The sequence below is a fragment of the Panthera leo genome, chromosome A2 (genome assembly GCF_018350215.1).
Source record: "Panthera leo isolate Ple1 chromosome A2, P.leo_Ple1_pat1.1, whole genome shotgun sequence".
NCBI lineage: Eukaryota > Metazoa > Chordata > Mammalia > Carnivora > Felidae > Panthera > Panthera leo.
This window is the reverse complement of record NC_056680.1, coordinates 98,077,555-98,099,272: the sequence shown is the minus strand read 5'-3', so window position 1 is coordinate 98,099,272 and position 21,718 is coordinate 98,077,555. Positions and strand designations below refer to the sequence as shown.

The 21,718-nt window shown below is 39.4% G+C and overlaps 1 protein-coding gene across 2 annotated transcripts in view; it reads right to left on the bottom strand.

The window, feature by feature from the left end:
* The window catches only part of DYNC1I1 (dynein cytoplasmic 1 intermediate chain 1), a 308,192-nt gene that overhangs the window by 12,804 nt on the left and 273,670 nt on the right, over positions 1–21,718 (bottom strand). For both annotated transcript variants that reach the window (XM_042918203.1, XM_042918213.1), the window contains 2 exons: positions 9,068–9,208; positions 4,948–5,073 (listed from right to left, as the gene is read on the bottom strand). In XM_042918203.1, the coding sequence (XP_042774137.1) occupies positions 4,948–5,073; positions 9,068–9,208 (267 nt within the window). The remainder of the gene's footprint in view (positions 1–4,947; positions 5,074–9,067; positions 9,209–21,718) is intronic.

The window sequence follows — 21,718 nt, the reverse complement described above, 5'->3', positions numbered from 1 at the left end:
AGAGAAAGATCCTCAAAACTTATTCAAGAGCGAGGCTCATCTTTAACTTTACATTTTAGAAAATTTAAATGGTGCATGCAAGCACTGTCTATTTTAATAACTTTTAAGATGCACAAACAGAATAAAAATTATAGCCAAATAAAAGGGATCTTCTCTGTCTTTCACTGAATTCACATAACTTCCATTTATGCTAATGCGAGTTGAGCACCTGCTCCGCAAAGAAAATAGACCCCTGTCTGTGAAAATAAATGTGTGCAGTATATTTTCCAGCTACAATGCTGAAATCAAACAACCAAAAATGTGTGCTATATAAACAAAGCATCATGTGGCCTACCTGAAAACACTGCTGTTTTATACTTTACCTCATTAGTCATATACCCCAAGATATTACTCATACCTTAGCCATTTAAATGCAACAAAAAGGAAAAAAGGGGGTAGGGGGCAGATGGACATACTCAATCTGGTGATTTCAGTGAGCTCATACACAATCCTCTGTTTACCCCTTCAGAAGTTCATAATAAATTGCATCAGCAAATCTGGATTCGGGCCATTTCTCTCTGCCATCATCTTAAAAGTCATGGAAGATAATTGTATATAATAGAAGAGGGCATGATCATGTGCTGAGACTCCCGGTGGCAGCTGCAGCCTCAGCTGGGACAGGAGATGAGGCAGACGGTTGTTAACCACCGGTGGCACCCAAGTCCCTTTCTGCATGGCTCTTCTGGTTGGGCATCAGGTCTCAGAGGAAGCAGGTCTACCTAGACTTGAATGGGGACATCTCCACTGGTAGTCACAGAAGTCTCTTATCAGGCAGTACTTGATGATGGTGTGACAATTAAGTGACAGAGAAAGGCTGTCCCTCTCCACTCCAAATGTAGTAGGCATCATAGAGATCTTTCCCCCAAACTCTATTATACTTTCGGTTAAAATTACGGTATGATCAAAACAAGGGTATGGGGAGTGAATGAGAATATCCATACGGTTTCAGCTCTGTTCTTCTGGGCCTCATGATGTTTATAATCTACAGCCTTTGCTATTCCATTAAACATTTTTAAATAGTCTTAAGACATAAGTAATAATAAGATCATACAACATGTGCTACAAATGACCACCTTTCTAAAGACTTCTCCTTTTTCCTAACAGTCTAGGTCAAGGCCATAATTTTTCATTTCTGATTTGCATCATGAGTAGAATTAAGAACAATACTCTTGTGGCAAAGACTGGCTACATAATTTTGCAGGGGGGGTGCAAACATGAAAATGTGGGGTGCCTTGTTGAAAAATTTCTGAACGGTTGCAAGACGGTGACAGCCAAGCATGAAGCCAAGCTGAAGGAACCTCTATGTACAGCACCTGTGAGACTGCACAGGTAACCCAAGCATGAAGCAGGAAGCCAGCCTCACTCTCGGAATAGGACCTTGGTGAGAGGGAGCCTGCTGCCCCCTCCCTCTCCTCAAATCAACCAGGGAGAAATGAACGTGAGGTGTCTTCCTGCAGACAGACACCTATTCAGTGTACTGAGGTCTCAAAGAAAATGGATCAACAAAGCATACTCTAGAAACTACCATTTACTTTCTTGTGCAGATTGTATTATACGGCTTATTTAAAAGTGTTTCATCTTCTTTCTGAGAGGGTTCCATAAAGCAAGATTTTCCATCCAAAGGCCAGCATGACCCTGGTGAGGGGTTCAGTTTTAATGGGGACCAGAGGACCAATTCTGAATACAGATAATGGTAGCACAGTCTACTAGCAATTTGATCCTCAATGCCATATGTTTTCTTTCTCTCTATATTTTCCCCTTTTTAAATCACTTCCTGCTCAAACCCCTTCCCTCTTGTCACCCATGCACGAGCCTTAGATTTGACCTCAAATTCTAAATGGGGCCAGTTTGCTGTGAAGACACTCTGTCTGGCTTTCTGCAGTTTAGGTGATTTGGAAGGCTGAGGACACACTGCTCAGAGGGTGCCCTTCTCTTGTAAGTACAGCTGAGCTCTGTGAGTTCTAGACTGGTGAACGAGACAGCGGTAATTACAATAATGGCGGCATTTGCCCATGAAGTGATCTGCCATCTCTCAGAAGTGGACTTCAGCTAAGCTCCGCTTCCCTTTCAGTACATGGAGACTCTATATATAGAGTTGGCCTTCAGAGATTTAGAATAGGCATTAGAGATGAGCAAAGAGAAAAGGACCTCTCCCCTTTATCTTTCCAAAGAAACAAATATGAGCTACATTTGTAAATACCTTTCAAAAATACTTAGGAAAAAAAAACTACAGTGAAGACAAAATTATCTTAAGTCTGAGTTTTTCTGAGCTATAGATTGCTTTGTGTATTGACTAAACAATACAGAAAAAAAAACTGTTCAAATGTATAAGCCTATCCTGATTTTTTTTTGGTCATTCAGGGAAGGACTAGAAGATTATATAATATTACCTACTCTCAATAAAATAGTATATCCTTTTTTTTTCCGGGTAGTGAATTTGTAGGGATAAACAACCCTACAAATTGTTTGGCCTATTATGTGTCACAGAGATTTTTCTATAGTCTGTCTAGACTCCAGACAATAGACGAGACTGGTCTATAGTTGCAGACATTTCTATAGTCTGTAATATCACTTAGGAAAGTAAGAGCAATAATACAAAAATGAAAACCAGGCTGACCTGCCACTACGATAGTAGAAATATGAGTATAACAACACTTTACAATTTCGAAATGATGATAGCAACCTAGAAGGAAGTTTTAGCAGCCACATATCAGCCAAGGCAACTTTTGCAAAATCATTTTTTGCTCCTAAAATATGAGTCATATTTGAGTAATTCTGTCCACAGGCTATAAAATCACTTTATTACAGAACATTCTGTATATATGTCATATTGTGTTTTCTTATTGCATAGGGATTGTGTGTATGTATATATGTATGTACGTGCATATACATTATACATATATGTTACATATAGATAACAACAAATACATATATGTGTGTGTGTGTGTGTGTGTGTGTGTGTGTGTATATACATATATATATAAAATATCTGTGGTCAACGTAAAGATTTTTCAAAAACTTTTCTTGAAACAGACCAGATTGTTAAACTATTCTACTTTCCATCCCTCTTGGACAAAACATTACTGTTGCATATGATCTTAAGAGGATTAAGTGACATTATGTATAAAAAGCAAGGGAGGTAGAGAAAAGAGTTTAAATTTCATCTACTTTCTGCCATTTCATCTCTGAGCATGCCTCCACATCTATTTCTCTCCCACAATTACATTTGTTATAAACAAAAGAGAGAAAAAAAAACCTTGTTTTTTAATGTTCTTCTTTGCTAGCTTTTTAATTTTTTAGTAAATGAACTAATGAAGGAGGTTTTTGTTGTTGCTTAGTTTTATTTTGATGAAGACAGTGTAAAAGATGCATTGAATATAAAGAATAATCATTGAAGAAAACATTGCTATAAAACCATTGGCAGTGTTTTTGATTCAGAAGGTATTCTCTTTCCCAAAGACTCCAAACTACGTCAATAGTCACCAGACCATTTGTATCTTCACCACTGGGGATGAATATTAACAGAGTCTTTGTTGCTGTTGGGATGACTCAGCTTGTGGCATCGGGAGTGGTTAAGGAGGTGTCTAATGAAATAGATAACATGCAGTAAAGCTGAGAGGTTTCTGAATGTTTTACTTAGCAGTGCACATCCCCAAATAGAAAATTCCCATCTCAAGAGTCCTTCAGTTTCTCTTTCTGGCTGAATTAAAAGCAGCAGCAGCAACAACAACAACACCTAGTTCGTTTCAACATAATCAACCCCACATACAGTAGTGTATAATAAATCGTTGCAGTGTAGGACAAACCATCCGGGACTCTGCCAAATGTACAGAATGCTGACTGATGAAACCATACGGAACCTTGTCAGTGTGATCAGCTAAACCCATCCACCAGGCAGGCACAGAGTACTTCCTAGGTCCAGGGTGTTATACATACAAATGTGGTACATTTTTCCCCTGGAATGCAAATTCTAGATTCATATTACACCAGAATAGCATTACACAGCACTCTTGTTTTGTTTTGCTTGAAAGTTCAATATTTTCTTTGTCTTTAAGGAAAAAATTCTTTAACCTCATTGCAAATGAAAGCTTTTGTCGACACTTTCCCATTTAGTAAAAATAGATACGTTTAAGTACAATTGATTGATAATGTAATATTTAAATAAAGATAGCATAAAAATTTAAAGAGATTTATCTGAAATACAAGATATAGATTTTTGCTCTTTGATATGTGCCATGATGTTCAGGAATACTTCATATATAATGTAACACATTATGTACGTAATACAATGTAGCTATACCAGAGATATATATCTTGTAGAATAACTTTGAATATCATGAAAATAGTACAAATTCGGATTCACTTCAGCTTCTTTAATATATATACTATGAAGGGAGCACAACCTCAGCCTCTTTAATTGGCTACATTTTAACTAAAGAGTAATAGTATACACTTTAAGTGAACATAATGAAAACTGGACTTTTTGTTTGTTTAACAAATTCCAAATTCAATGCTAGCATGATGCATTGGACAAACTTTCCATTCTCGTGAAATTGGTGGGAAGTGCCATGCTTTATCACAGGATGGGTGGGAATTCTATAGCTCTCTGAAAGAGCCTGGATCATTAACTAAAGCGGCCCATGTGTGGAGACAGAAGACCAAATTAGGCCCTAAGGAAGTCTTACCAAACTCCCACTGAAGTCAGTGGAAATTTGCAAACGCACTTGAGAGGGCTCTTGTCGCCCACAGGTCATGTCAATAATTTCACTAGATCTTTAGACACACAAATCAAAAAAAAAAAAAAAAGAAAAAGAAAAAGAAAAGACAGAAAAAGGAAAAGAAAAGAAGGAAAAAGAAAAAAAAAAACAAACCCAAAACACCCAAACCTGTAAACCAAAAAATATGTACCTCTCCAACATCGTAGATCCAAATTCGGCCTTCTGAGTCTCCAACGGCAACTTCTTTCCCGGCTTGAGCCCAACGAACACGGTTTAGGGCAGAAGCCCCTTCAATGGCCACACTTGCTGTCGGGACCTGTCAAAGAGGTTACAACAGCAATAAAGAATCTCTGAATATGAATTTAGATACACAAATTTACCATGATACGTTTAACTGGGTGAGTCACCACTGCCTTCATGTGCATGAAGTAATCTACATCCCTGTGCAGGGGTAAAAGGATTCATTGTTCTTAAATCATATGCTCCACTGAATTAAGGGGTAGAGAGGAGACACTTTAACAAAAAAGGAAAAGAGGGAGAGTCTTTTTCCATAGTCAATGGGCAATGAGTGACAAATATTTCTCCGGATTATGCAGGGTGTACATCCAACATACAAACACAGCAGCTAAATGTGATACTTCACGATCAGGTCATGATTTATGGATCGATGGAGAGAGAGATTTCAGGATTTACCAAGATTAAGGATACTATAAAAGGCAGGAAGGGGGTTTATGGTGGAATAAAGGTCATATTAATGTGTGTCTTCAGGGAAAAAATATGTATTGATCCCTCAAAACCTCATCAGGGAAGGGATGATCAGAAGAAGACAAAAAGTGCAGGTGGAAAAGCTTCAAAACCTCAAATTCTCCTCTTTCTTTTTTTCTTTTCCTTTTTCCTATTTTCCCCCTTCCTGTCAGTACCAGGATGGACGAAGCACTCTATAAGTTTGGAGATGTCCCCAGGCTGATACCCTGATGGACTGCAGCCCCTGTTTGTAGAAGAGGCCTTCCATGTCCTTTAACAAACACTGAAACCTGCCAATGCTGATAATTACTATCATACTAATTATTGAAATACACTGAGGTGCTGAAATGGAACCTGCAGCATTTATGACAAGAGCCGTAGTATTCGGAAGACGTTTTAGGGGGCCCACCCCTCTGTTCCAACAGTAGTGTAAACTCTTGTCTTTAAGTTTGGAACTTTATACCTGATGTAAAGATCGCATCTCTGCTTCTTCTCCAAGAACGTGGAATGGGAAATGACAACAGGCCATTAAAAAGCAAAAGAGTAAATGTTGAAACAAAAAGAAAAAAATAGAGTGAAAGGAGGGCCCTAGAGATCATCTCATGCCACTGTTTAAGACCTGTGTCTCCTAAACAGGTCGTTTTAGGATGGAAACTCGACGTACTGTGCCTCAGCTCTCCCGGCGTTCTGCTATTCAAGGAATTGAAACCATCTGTTTATGTGAGATTATTGACCCAATACCTATCTTTAAAATAGCAATAAAAACTCCATCATATGTAAGAATCTATGTTTAAACTTAATCTTGAAATCAATAAAAATTCTTTTACCTGCTTAAATCACTGTATGTCAATTGTGAGCAAAAATGTAAAACGAAAGTCCCCAACTCATTTATTTTTTTTAAAAAATACACAATTTCTACAATAAAGGTGCCTGCTGTGCCGGCAGGAGGTTGAATTTTTAACCAAACCTTTCAAAGGCCAAAACAATGTGAATTTAGATGGGCCATAATTCTGTCAATATGCTTTATTATTAGTGCGCTGCTCAGAAAACAAATCTGAGATTCAGCCATACAGTTTTCAGAGTTAGTTTTTAACAGCATAATTTAGGGAGATCGTACAGGATCATACTTTATAAACGTAACTCTGTTCAACATCAGATTTTATCAATGAACAATCTCAAAAATTGAATAAAAATGTTGAATCTTAATATGAATGTTAAAAATTAATCATTCAAAATAAACTGATTTCTGATACACTTTAAATTATGCCTGATACATTTTAAAGAATCGTATTTATTAAGAAGTAATATAAAAAACTGGGACAAATACTATTTTAGCCATTTAAAAATACCTTCATTTCAAGTATTATAAATGGTTAAAAAAAAGACTATCACAGCCTATTATATGTGCTAAAAAAGTATCAAATGCATGAAGGAAATGATAAAATATATTTTATTAGTTTTACTCATAATGACCCTTCAACAGCTGATCAATCTATAACGAAACTAATCCATATATTGAACTCTATCTCTCTTACTTCTGTACTTTGCTTTCACAGTTATTTTCACACTTTTTAAGGCTCAATCATTTTAATTGCAAAGACAGGTTATCTACTGCCTAAATTACTACATTGTGTGGAGTGATACTCAGGTAGGTGAATATGAACTATCCTTGCATAGGAGCAATTGGAATAACTTGGTCTAAAGGTACAGTAATTTCAACAACAGAAATCCAACATTCTGAAAGCAGAATTATGGTTACCACAAAACTAAGCAATCTGCATGGCCCATAAAGATTTTTAAAAAATATTTATCTACAAAACTTTTATGTGGTTGTCCCTTGATACCTAGAGAAAGAGAAGGGAAAAATTATATTTGGCAATTAATTTCCTTTTTGACAATTTCATTGTGGACACGTTAAGTTCATTTTACCTAGAAAGCAGACTACAAACAAAATAAGAACAGCTACATAGGAATTATTAAGGCATGGGTAGAACTCACTCCACTGCATCGTAGTTGGGCATCACCTAAACATCATTTCTACTAAATCTGATTTCTGATACAAGGGGTCTCCTAAGCCAACCTGGAAAACGTGTGTCTTTTGGTTGATTTAAGTGAATGAGTTTATTCTAGCAGATAGAAGCAATATGATTTTAATCAACAGTGATGAAAGATTTTGGGAAACCATCACAATGTGGAATAACAGCATCTTTCTATGAAGAGCAATAATGTTATGAACATTTCAACATCCAAAATATGATGGGCATTGCACACATTTATGCCTTTTGCTTATTTTCAAAGATACTTCATCACATAACTCTTATCTTTGTCACACAATTCTTGTAGCCAAAAGAAAATAAAAAAGACTCAAACTGAAATATTTGAAAATGTAACTATTTGGCAGTGGTCAGAGATGCATATAATTTTGCAAGTTACAGAGGCTCCATAATAACACCTGAGGGATATTTCCCTGCCCCCTCCCACAGAAAATACTAGGGGGCCTGCTCCTCCTCAGATCCTCCAGCTATAGGCTTCCTAATTAAAAAGGCTGAGCTGCTTCCTGCTCAAAACACTTCAAAAGACCTTTCTCTTGTTCTCCACTTGACATACAGTTTACATGCTTGTTCCCCTTACCTGTCCCTTCTTATTTACGGAGAGGTGCCCTGAATCAGAAGCCGGGAAGTGCTGAAGAGAACGTTTTATTTTTCTAAATCGAAGGACATTTAATATTCATGTTAAAAAAGACACAAGCCTTCTCCCCAGTAGCTGAGTTAGCACCTCAGTACTGTTGAGGGTGTGGGCAAAAGGAAAAATGCACATGGCAGAATTTTTTAAAACATAAATGTATATAGCATAATTTTTAAAAAGAGTATTTCCTTATTATTAATTCCCCCCTTTTAAAAAAAGGGGGGGGAGGCCATTTTTCACTTCTCTGAATGTGACATGTTGATATCCCGCTTTTTTTTCAAACACTAAGTTTAACATACATGTTCAGAGTTGCAAACTATTGTAAAAGTCTGCCTGTAAGTTCAGCATTTTAGATGAAGATGATTTTACCTTGTAAAAATCAAATGGAGGATGGATCTAAACATAAAGGGTCAACAGAATCATCTTTTATGAATTTAAAATAGAAAGTGTACCAATAGCAAACACTGACAAATAACCCTTTTTAAAAGCTCAATCTCGAGTCAGCGTCCACAAAAGCTTACTTTTCCAAGTGCTTGCCAATGGAGTTATTTCAACACTGCTCTGAAATATGCCTGTGCATCCTTTCCCGCAGGGAAAGGCGTGAACACACAGCGTTTTGCTTTTTGCAAAGAAGGGTCGTCCATTGTCCAGGATCGGCCACGGTTTGGGGATGACGTGAGATGAAATGATTTGGGGCCAGTGCATCTGCCAGTTCCCTTCAGAGCAGTCAAGAAAGGGGGTCGGCAGCCCAGCTGCAGTTGAAGGGTCAGTCCAAAAAAGGCCGTTGGGGAGAGAGAGGGGGAGACGATGAGAGGCCGGCTGCGCCCTCCTCCCAGCCCTCCCCCCCACCCCCCAACTCGGGCGCCTGCGCCGCCGCTCACCTCGGTGTCATTGTTGAGGTTCCAGAGGTCCAGGCGCCCCATCCCGTCCACGCAGGCAAAGAGCGCGGGATGCACGGGGGACCACATGACATCGTACACATAGTCTGCATTGTCTTCAAAGGAGTAGAGCGGCTTGTTGTGCTGTAAAGCAGAGAGACCGTGAAGACTTTGTGGCGCTGCCGCTGCCTCGGGCTGTCTAGCGAGCCTAATTAAAAACTTTGCACATTCACAAAGTGTCATAAAACTTCCCGAGATGAAAGTCCTCGAAAAGGTGAACCGCAGCTTTAATGTGACTAGAACTGTCCAGTGGCATAAATAAATACCGGGGGGCGAGGGGGTGGGTGGGAAGGGGGGACTCTTAGGGGACTGGGGGCTGGGACCGGCGGGGGAGGCGGTTTCAGACACAGGCGTACGAGACATTCCATGCAGGTGGACGGGGCTGCCCATTAGCTCGGAATTCTCGCCAGGCTACGCTCCGCGAGTCGCTCGGAGCCCAGACCCAACCGCGCTCGGCCTGCGGGGATCAGACCCGCGGGGATGCTCTGGAAGCCCCCGCTTGGCCCGGCGGCCCTGGACCTTTTGCATGGAAGGCAACGCCTGCCACCTCGTGGTCTTTTTCTGTAGCTGCATGTCTGCTTCCAGGCCAACTCCAGGCCAAATTCATACTTTAATGGTTCCTTTGCGGCGGGAATGGGAACACATATTTTGAAGGGATTTGTGTAGCTCTTTTGGGAGGTTAAAAATCTCGCGGTTCTAAGACCCTAGTTTCTCTGCCTCGTCAGGTGGACTGGCGTGGCTCAACGTAGAATCCCTGAACCTTCACAGATGATGAACCACATTTTCTAGATCACCCAGTATTTCCAACAGCCCTGAAATTGGTGTTTTGGGGGAAAACATTAGCACACCCCCCACTGCATACAAATGCTTCTACTCCAGAGGGATACAATAAATTAAAATGGCACTCTTGATTTCCAGTGAATATTGTCACATCAAAATAGCACAGAAGTCAGAGGCAAGTTTGAAAGTACACCAGAAATAAAACGTAATTGGACTTCATGAATTATTCATTCCATCTGGCTTGTCTTATTCTAATTTCTGCATAATGGCTTTACTAATCCCTGATCAATTAATGTAAAATGAAATTTAAATGATAATGAAAGCCCTAGAGATAAAAGAAATTAAGTATTCTTATATCCTCTGACAGAAATCTAAACAATGGGAGTTTTTTTCCACAATGTCTTCTTCATCCAGTCAGCTGTCTGTATTCTCTTCCTGGGTTCGGCTAAATGCCTGTGCAGGCCAGAGGAATAAGATCAAAAAATATAACACACAATATGAACAATCAAATCCTTTATGCATAGAATGTGCAAAGAATGTTTCTGTAGGTAACAGCTCCAAATGTTCGAGTGAACTCCCAATGTGTATGGGTAGCAAAGGTAAAATGCATAGAATGCACTTGCTGATGTGAAAGTGAGAAAAATCGGTGAGAGACAAAAACCTAGAGCAAAGATTTGTTAGGGTAGTAACTGTAAGTGATTTCTCTTTCCATGAATTATATCGCTTTGACATTGCTCAGAAATGAACACAATTCTAATACTATTATAGCAACACAGAAGATTTTAGATGGGCCACTGTGCATGCAGGGGGTAGGCAGTAGATGTGTGAGATGTGCTGTATTTGCAAGAAGTGTCTAATGGGGGAGTGATTTGAAAAAGAACATATGATATTGAGACCTCAGAAAGAATTAAGTGGACATCAGCCTTACATTTTTGTATTTTAATATTCTATAACTCTTTTATGCCAGAATGTTTATCATATACCATGCTTGCAGTGTGATTTTGAGGTAAAGTTACTTGTCAACTTGCTATTTACGAATAGCTTCTTTCTTCCTCTCGAGCTTTGGACTAGGTGATTCAAACTTCCTTCTCCAGAGAATCTGAATATCCAGTGACACCTTAAAGTGGCATGATTGTATCATTTTTCCTTACTGAGATGGAGTAGCTGGTCCTTCACTGACCACTTGTAAATATTAAATTCTAACTCTTAGTAAAAGACTATTCCCACCCCAAATTCTTGATTTTGTAGCTAGCCAGTCACTATTTGTTAAACAACATGAGTGACACAATTTTCTCAAAGTCAAAGCGTGGAAAAGACATACTGAAAAAAGTCGATTGTCAGTATCCTCTCTCAATAACCCAGCTGATAGCAGAACTGAGTATACAGAGGTCTAGATACAGACTTACACATCCAGACAGACATTAAACACAGATCATATTTACGATCCTTGTTTTGATCAATTATAAAACCACCCAACCTTCAACAGCCATTTTCTAGAAAGCTGATATTATTTGATACATTAGTTCTCCCAATAAATTACCCTGTTAATCTCTACTTTGCTTCTTTCCTTTTTTTCTTTTAGTTGCTGCTTCTGTGAGAAACCCAATCAAAATTGTAATACTTCCTGGAGACTTCACTTTTTAAACATCTGGAAATAACAGCCATTGTTCATGCTACCAAAATCCAATTGTCTCATGTTTAATAGTATTGTATTGAAATGCTAGTACTGTCTAGGTTTTTCTCCAATTTCCTTATTACCCCAGCCTCTAAGACTGAAGCTTGCATCGCAAAAACCACCGCCACGTTATTCTAGGCTGCAGTGTGGGCAAGTTTAGGGGAAGGAAGAAGGGCATACGTTTTCAAGGGCTTTGTTTTAACCTTGATAGATTCACAGGTTGGGAACGTCTTGGTCAGGATTGAACCCACTGTCAGGGGACCAAGTGGACTGACAGCTAGGCACCACTAGTTCCTGAGTACAGCATTGTGTGAGCTGTAGGCATGAGCTAACACCCCTCTTACATCCTTAGGCAGTGCTATTTTGAATATTAGCTGTACTTTTGTTGATCAAGGAATTCTTCATTCTCTTTTCTTTGGGGCTCAAAAGGTAACCTGAAAACCTCATTAAAAGTTTGGTGATGAGTGCACTCGTCGTGTTGAGCACCTGGTGATGTATGGAAGTGTGAGTCACTGTATTGTACACCCGAAACTAATACAGCCCTGTATGTTAACTAACTGGGATTAGACTAGAAACTTAAAATTTTTTTGCCTCAAATGCTTACTGTAAAACATTTTAGAGTAGATAAATAAATCATGAAATATCAACTTTTTCATCAAATGTATCAAAAGCATCAGGATCTAAAGATTCTGTTTTTGAAGTTTGAAACATAAATGTCTGCATCTACAAAACTGCTGTAGCTTTATCACCGGTATTAGAATACTACGAGTTTTGAAAAGGTGCACAGTGTGGCGACAGATCTGACCAACGATTTTTGAGGAGGATCCAGTCATATCATTTGTGTATATTAAAGCTGCAGAAGCTTGGGGATTTTAAATATTCACTCTGTAAAATACTCAAGGCCATCTAATAAGCTAAATATGGCTTCACAGCACATTACTGTAGAAAGCGTTTTTCAAAACCTTCAAATTTCATGAGACAAAAACCTCTTCACCCGTGTGTCTCCATTCCCAGTGCCGTGTTTAGTATCAGCACACTGTTAAAGAAGAGAGACAAGGACGCTGCACTGTTACCTGACGCATTGCATGTGTGATGACACATGCCAGTGAACTAAAGCCACGACACCCTGTGCTTTAGACGAGTTTCCGGGGCTGTGCCAAAAATCCAAAAATATCCAGACACAGATCAGCTTGACTTTAACATCCTGACTCGCAGAGCAGAGAAGCGGGCGGCCAGTCACCTCCCAGACAGACATGAAGGGCAGGGAAGGGTAAATTGTTGGGTGTTTGTTCTGCATGACTCTACATACACATTGTCTAATTTAATCCGCATAAAATCTCTGTAAGGTAGACGGTATTTACAGAAAAGAAAATTATAGTTCGGGAAAGTTAGTAGCTTTCTCAAGGCCACGAAGATTGTAAGCGGTGGAGGTGGATTTGGTTCTCTGGTTTTCCTAGCTGTTTAAGCACATCCTTTATTGGAGGGAACCGTGTGGTCCTCTATAAGACATAGCAGTGGTCTTCGGTCTTCAGAGCAAATACAGCAGCTCTGTTACCTGTCGTTCTATTCAGTTCAACCAATATTTACTAACCACATGCTGTATAACTTGTAGAAAGGGTTAAAAAAAAAAAACACCCTCACAGAATGTCGGTTGCCTTTCCCGAGTTGATTATTAATAGTCGTGAAGACGTTACCCATACAATTCCAAGCATCCTTAGCACCTTTTGACACCGGCAGAAATCTTTTTCTTCAAAAAACTGGGAATAGGATGGAATGGCCCTTTTGCCAGCAGGGATAAACAGGGGGCCACGCGATGGAGGGTCTAATAAAACAATGTCAGGAGGCAGAGCTCCGGGTTCCAGCTCACCAAATGTCTATATAGCTTCAAGTGAGGGGTTACAATTACACGATCTGAAAGCTGAGGATAACATGGGGAGTGTGGGCCAGAGAAGGTAGTAGGAGAAAGTGGACACAAACTACAGACCATGGAAAATTTCACTGAACAGCCTTGGACCTTAGTGTTTTCATCTATAAGATGGAAGGTGGGAGCTACTGACCTCAAGAGTTGCTGCTGGCTTTCTACGACTCTGTTCTGCACTAAGGATTGACTGGAATAAAGTTTGCAAAAGTTTTTTAGAAAGAGCTATTCAGAGATAAGTATTATAATCAAAGCCATCTTACTTGATGCTCTGTGAAATCCGTTTCAGTGATTTTTAGAAATTTTTTATTTCATAAAAATATACATATAAAAATGTACCAGTGTGGTTTTTGGTGAAACACCGGACATTATGAAAGTAATAATAGGTCTCTTATTTGACCAAGTAAAGAAGGCATAATGGATATTAAGTTTACACGAGAGAAGGAAGCAAGGAGTGAACTCTGTTCCAGAGTGAAACTGTACAACATCCATGAACGTTTTACAATAAAGACTTGATGTCTAGATTTGAGCTTTGATTTTATAAGTATACTTCTGAAAATGACCAGAGCTGCATATTTTTCCAATCAGTTAACTATAAAATCACTTCATGAAAGATTAATTTCTATTTCTGATGTCAGATATATATATACACCGAAGTCACATTTAGAGAATATGTTTGTTTTATTTTCTCTGTGTTATTTATTTTCCTCTCATCAGAATCTCTAGGCATCCCAATAGGGTTTAGAATTTTGAAGGTTGGTGAATAGGAAGATTTGTGTTAAAATGCCTCCTAACGCCTCCAAACACTGTGGTTCTTGAGGTTGTATTTGCCTCTAAATGATTAGCTTTCAAAGCAGATTTAGTAGAAATGTTTACCCAAACCATGAAAATTTCTTTTGGAGTAGAGGGGAAGTGGGGTGGGTGGTGGGGGGTAATGCATGGGTCGGTGGGGAAGGGGCCAGAAAACTAAATGTAGAATTTCTGTATCTTTATTCTGAAATAAAAAGAAAACAAATGGAATCTTACCTTGAAACTGTATCCTGTTGGGAAAAAATGATGACCAAAATACTAAACAATGAGTAATAAGAAAATGTCCTTCAAAAATTGTCATGTGGGTTCCTGTGAAGTAATTAAAATAAATAGCCAGCCAGTTCTTCCAGGAAACATTAAAATGTGAGACCACAATATCACTTTAAAAAAACCACCAAAGGACCCCAAAACTTCAGGCTCACACAAAAATGGATGCCTCTACCATAAAAAGAAAGTGCTTAAACAAACAAACAAACCAAAACTCACAAACCAAACCAAACCCCAAAAAAACCAACTCTCTTGGCCAAAAAGAGGTGTTGTGAATTTGGTACTATCATTAGAAAACATTATTTGCAACTTAATTTGGAGTCCTTGTAAAGCATAAAGTATCTTGTATTTAATCGTAATTTCTATGGCTAAATATTAAAACAGTACAGACCATACCTAAATGGCATCTTTGCCTGTTTCTATCATGATCAGAAATTCGAAAGTAGCCATAAACACTTTGGGTGAGTTGAGCTTAACAGCATATGGATAGTGCGTCAGTTTGCGTTTACATGTATTTACCAAAAATATATTAGGACTTTAATTTGAATTAGTAAATTTACAGTAATTGCAAAGAAATTTATAGAAATCCAGGAATGTAGCATTTGTCTCTCAACAAATGTAGAAGTTTTGCTAAATAAGTACTGAAGCCACATAAAAGGTGTTCTTTGTTGCACTGCCTTCCTCGACTGCTTATTTGCATGGAAGAATCCTCCTAATCCAGGAGGCGCCACCAATAAAGAGGATAATTATCCATATAAAAGAATGTATACATATTCACAGGTTTTGACTAGTATTTGAGTGTTTAAAGCCACGATAAAAACTACAAGCTTTGCCTAATTCATAAAAGGAATATTTCCCGCACTGGCATGATTTTTATGAGTATCAGGTCTACCTAATGGTTTTTTAAATGGGCATTTTCAGGGCACCTGGGCAGCTCAGTAGGTTAAGCGTCTGACCCTTGATTGCAGCCCAGGTCACGATCTCATGGTTCGTGAGACAGAGCCCTGTGTCGGGCTCTGTGCTGACAGTGCCGCAGAGCCTTCTTGGCTCTCTCCCTCTCTCCCTCTCTCTGCCCGGCTCCTGCTCATGCTGTGTCTCTGTCTCTCAAAATAAATAAATACACTTAAAAAATAAAAAGTAAAAAGATAATACGGGCATTTTCATAGCACGAATCTGTACAGAATCCATTCAAAAACACTAAACAAACTGGGATGCTCTCTTAAATTGCTGTTTGTATCCATGTCAGCTGCTCTGGCTCTTTCGGTATGTTCTGCCTTCTTGCTTGAGTAGAGGGAGGGCAGAGAGTGTCACTGTATTGCCAAAACCAGGGGCAGCAGAATTGCCTCCTGAGTGCCATGGAGGTGGCTGGTCTCTAGACTGATTCTCTCTGGACTGATAATTCTAAGGACCACGTGGCTGTAGGAGGCAAGGCATACAACAGAACCACTTTGGTTGCTGCTGCCCCAATTCTGTTTCTCCTATGGCTGAGCGGTTTCATATCCAACATGGTATCAGTTAGAAAAGAAGCATTCAGGATATGTACATAAAGATCAGGTTGCTTAGAGGCTGTATTAGAGGTGGGAGGGAAGGATGTTGGTATTAAGGATGAGGGGGTGTAGAAGATGATAACGGATTGGACCTAGAAGCAACCAGAATTGTGGTTGCATTATTGTCTTGGAGACTTGAAAAGTTAGAAGAATGAATACATAAGGCAGCACAGTTTTGTTTAATCATTTATTATTTAATGTCAAATTGTTTAGCTGCATTTTACTAGTGGGTAGATACAGTGGCAGAACATTTCACTCTTTTTTTTTCTTAATGTTTATTTATTTTTGAGAGAGAGAGAGAGAGCGTGAGTAGGAGAGCGGCAGAAAGCGAGAGGATGAGAGAGAATCCCAAGCAGGCTCTTGCTTCAGCATGGAGTCGATGTGGGGCTCGAACCCATGAACTGTGAGATCATGACCTGAGCCAAAACCAAGAGTTGGACAGTCAACTGACTGAACCACCCAGGCACTCCCAAGATATGTATAATTCTTAAAGAAAGATTTAAAATATATAAAATTATAAACCTAGATACATGCATTATATCTTGATTCATATTTATTTCTAAAGTGCCAGGTAAACATTTGCTATTCTCCAGAGCTAATCTGACATTAGTGGTCTCACTACACTTAGTAAATATGACATTTAGACAAATTTTGTTTTTGTTCAAGAAGTCCCATAACCCAGATTTGTCTAATCAAATGGTTTTAAAATCTAATGGTAAAATTATTTAAATTAAAAAAAAATTTAAACGTTTATTCATTTTTGAGAGATGGAGGGAGACAGAGCGTGAGTGGAGGAGGGGCAGAGAGAGAGGGAGACACAGAATCCGAGGCAAGCTCCAGGCTCTGAGCTGTCAGCACAGAGCCTGACGCAGGGCTCGAAGTCACGAACTGTGAGATCATGACCTGAGCTGAAGTCGGAGGCCTAACCTGACTGAGCCACCCAGGCACCCCAAATTATTTAAATTTTTGATTCTACTTCCTGCATCAGCAATTGCTGATCAGCAATATCTCATATATTATACACACACACACATACACGCACATAGAGGGCATATTTTCAAAGGGTCAAAGCAAGTAGGTTTGCACTCCTGTGTCTTCTGGTGTTAAATGTAATATATCTTTTATATTATATCTAGGGGTCTCTGGGTGGCTCAGTCGGTTGAGTGCCCGACTTCTGCTTGGGTCACGATCTCATGGTTTGTGAGTTCCAGCCCGCGTTGGGCTCTGTGCTGACAGTGCAGAGCCTGGAGCCCGTTTCAGATTCTGTGTCTCCCTCTCCCTCTCTGCCCTCCTTCCCTTGTTCGTGCTCTGTCTCTCTCTCTCTCAAAAATAAATAAACATTAAAAAAATCTATCTAATCTAATATTAGTATAGCTGATACTTGTATTTATTTCAATCATGGCATGGAAAAAACCAGTAAGGAGAATCCCACAAAGCAAAAGTTCAAAATATTCTGTTTAAGTGTTTATTTTTTTTATTTTTGAGAAAGAGAGAGAAAGAGTGTGCATGTGCACAAAAGGGGGCAGGTGGGGGTGTGCAGAAAGACAGGAGACCAGAGGATGTGAAGCCTGACGTGAGGCTTGAACTCACGAACCATGAGATTATGACCTGAGCTGAAGTCAGATGCTCAACTGCCTGAGCCACCTAGGTGTCCCTAAAATATTCTGTTTATCTGTAGAACATACTTCCTATTTTGCAACAGATTTTCTTACCTTATTCTGTTTCACCTAAGCCAAATTGAAATTAATTTCTTTAAAAAAAATTTTTTTTAATGTTTATTCATTTTTGAGAGACAGAGAGAGCACAAGAGGGGGTGGGGCAGAGAGACAGAGGGAAACACAGAATCTGAAGCAGGCTCCAGGCTCTGAGTTATCAGCACAGAGCCCCATGCAGGGCTCGAACTCACAAACCATGAGATCATGACCTGAGCCGAAGTCAGACAACTGACTGAGCCACCAAGGTGGCCCTGAAATTAATTTCTATTCAAAAAACAAACAGAAGCTAAACGTGAGGTAAAGAGATTCAGGACATTGTAAATGGCCATGGGAAAATAAACTACATTAATTATGATCCCTGAACAAACTGCAAGTTTAAGAGGTCACATGAGGCTGGCCAAGAGGGACCCACACTAGGGTTTGGTCCCAAAACAATCACTTCGGGTGGTAAAGATGAGTTTTAATTTATCTTCCAACATCAGACATACAATGTAGTTTAAATCAGGAGGCAGGGGTGGAGACATCTTAGAATCTCATAATTATGAAGATAGTGTGTCTGTTATTTGTTATTCTCATTCTCTCTTCAGTATTGTTGCTTGGAAGGAAAAGGGTAGGGAAGGCAACTCATGAAATAAAAAGGCAAATGTTTCCACTCAGGTTAAAAGAGCAAAAGAAAGGATTCACAGCCCTGCTTGCACATTGGGAAAGCCCAGTCAGTTGAGTGAATCTTAAGTCTCAAAAGTGTTTGTACTTATATGGATTATTCACACCTTCTGTATAAATAACAGCTACAGGTACATGTTGGTGGGTGAATATGGGGGTGTGTGGGTAGGGGTAAAAGGACAGGAAGTATGAACACAGGCTAAGTCTGGCTATGACTTGATGATCACATTCTTGTGGTTTCTTTCAAAGTTAAAGTCTTCTCCCTGAGTGAGCTTAATAAAGGAACCCCTCATCCCCCTCAACCTCCACTCCCTCCCCCTAAAAAAGAAAAGAATTTGATGACTGGCACATGTAGTTTTATCGAAAGCCAATGTTAATGTTTGCTATTTAGTGCTTGGAAGGGAGGGTAAGGGGGGCTGAAAATAAAGATGAGAGGAGAAAAAAGTCAGACACCACCTGAACGTCTTGTTTATCAGAAAGGCAGCCAGCAGGGCTTTGGGGTTGTGGGGGGGAAAATGCATTCTGTCGTCCGGTAAGTGTTACTGGCAGTGAACTATTGATTTTGTTAATCTTCTTTCCTATTTTAAGTGTTATGCTTAGATACTGGAATAGCAAAAACTTTAACTTGTGATTTTTATTGTGTTCTGATATTTTAAACATTTCACAAAATGTTAGCAGAAGGAAGTATGCTCAAGTCCCTTTGTTAGAATTATGTAATTTTTAGATGTTTTCATCTCAGTTTAAAATAATCTAACCCATTTTAACAAAGTAGGTTGTTTTACTTAGGATACCCACATGTATTAATCCACCAACAGTGGATTATTAAGGACCTACCATATGCTTTCCACTTTGGGCAGGCAATAGAAGAAATATAAGATCTACCTCTGTTCTTAGGGACTCACAACCCAGGTAGGAAAATGAAAATTGTGAAATAAAAGGAGAAGGATATTATCTATTTGGAGGTCTCTTTTCTCAGTTTGTTCCAAAAGGATTTATGGTGTCTTACAAATTAAGTGTTCTATAAAGTTAAGAATAAACACACCACAGAGGCAGGTGGAATAGATAACTTTTACTAGGATTGTGAGATAAGCTGATTATTATAATCTGGTACTGAAACAGCCCTAAATGTCCTGATAACTAAGACAAAACACGTCGTAACACAAGAAGGTATGTAAATTTCACCATCTGAAGAAAGAAAGATTACAAATTCCTCCTCCCAGACACATTTTTTGGGAAAAACTCAAGGAGGAATTTACCATGTCTGTGAATCCCTGGAAAAGAGACTGGCTTTCTGTCTTGTTTATACCAAAGAAAGAGAACAAGGATATAGCCAGGTGCTAAATTCTGTGGTACAGATGTTCGGTGCCAGAGGAATTCGGAGATTCGGGGTGGGTGGGGTGGGGGAGTGGGTGTTGGTGGTTACCATGGTCTGATGTGGTCAAGGAAGGGATTATCTAGGACAGGTGATGGAACCCGCCTTGAAAGATGCCTAGGCTTTGACAGATGGTAAGGAAGCCCGTCAAGGAGGGGAAAGCAAAACATGCAAAGACCTGGCTGTGTAAATCGGCACGGAATTCCCAGATGAACGGAAAGGTGAAAAGTGGGGACAGCCTGGTGGACTCTGAGAATTTGTCCTAAGGAATAACAGGAAATAATTTGGTTTGTTTAGGGAGGGATTGGGGCCATGTTACGAATAGTCTTGAGTACAGCGTTCACACTTTTTGATGCAACGAGCTACTAAGCTATTAAACATGTATTGGTAAATGGGCAGAGCATTGTAGTTTGCGCTGAACTGATGCAGAGATGTCTATATTCAAGTGTTTTCAGCTTTTCCAGTGTGGGCAACTGAATGATGAATATCATTAATTGAGTAGAAAGAAGAACAAACCGAATAGAGGAGGAAGATCTAGTTTGTAATATTTTAAACATGGTGCATTTGAGTCTCTGGAGATGACACTCAGGTGAAGTTGGCAGTGGGAATGTAGGTCTGGGATTGAAAGAGAGGACAGGCTTGAAGTCCATGACAAGGAATCATTCACAAGAAATGCTGAGGGACAGGAGAGAGCAGGGAGGAAGGAGAAAGAGAAGACTGTGACAGAAATTTTGAAAAACTGGGCTAAGAAAGTGAAGAGGAAAGAACCAGTGGAGAGGTCTAAGGCAAATCAAGAGACATAACTAGGGCTGGAGAGGGCTACAGGAATGAGAGGTAGAGAATATAAGATGAGTACTAAAAAGAAGCCACTGCACTTAGCAGTTAGGGGCTCATCTTGGTCTCGGAGCAAGAAGTGTCTGAAGATTAAGAAGGTTTGCTGAGGGGTGGTTGGGAAATGTGGCAAAGGTCGGTATGGATGCACATTGGCTCTTCAAGTGGTTTGGCAAGCTAAACCAAATTTTAGGACATGGTCGTGATATTTTAAGTTAACCCATCCATTAGATGTAACATCTTTGACATTTTAGACCATTTCTTATGAGGATTTATATCTCTTTTTAAATCTTTTAAAAAATTTATTTATTTATTTATTTATTTATTTATTTATTTTAATATGAAATTTATTGTCAAATTGGTTTCCATACAACCCCCAGTGCTAATCCCAACAGGTGCCCTCCTCAATGCCCATCACCCACTTTCCCCGCCCTCCCACCCCCCATCAACCCTCAGTTTATTCTCAATTAAAAAAAATTTTTTTTAATGTTTTATTTTTGAGACAGAGAGAGCGTGAGGAGGGGAGAGGCAGAGAGAGAGTGAGACACAGAATCCAAGGCAGGCTCCAGGCTCTGAGCTATCAGCACAGAGACTGACGCGGGCCTCGAACTCACAAACCGCGAGATCATGACCTGTGATGAAGTCGGATGCTTAACCGACTGAGCCACCCAGGTGCCCCTATTCTCAATTCTTAAGAGTCTCTTATGGTTTGCCTCCTTCCCTCTCTGTAACTTTTTTTCCCCTTCCCCTCCCCCACTGTCTTCTGTTAAGTTTCTCAGGATCCACATAAGAGTGAAAACATATGGTATCTGTCTTTCTCTGTAGGACTTATTTCACTTAGCATAACACTCTCCAGTTCCATCCACGTTGCAACAAAAGTCCATATTTCATTCTTTCTCATTGCCAAGTGGTATTCCATTGTATATATAAACCACAACTTCTTTATCCATTCATCAGTTGATGGTCATTTAGGCTCTTTTCATAATTTGGCTATTGTTGAAAGTGCTGCTATAAAC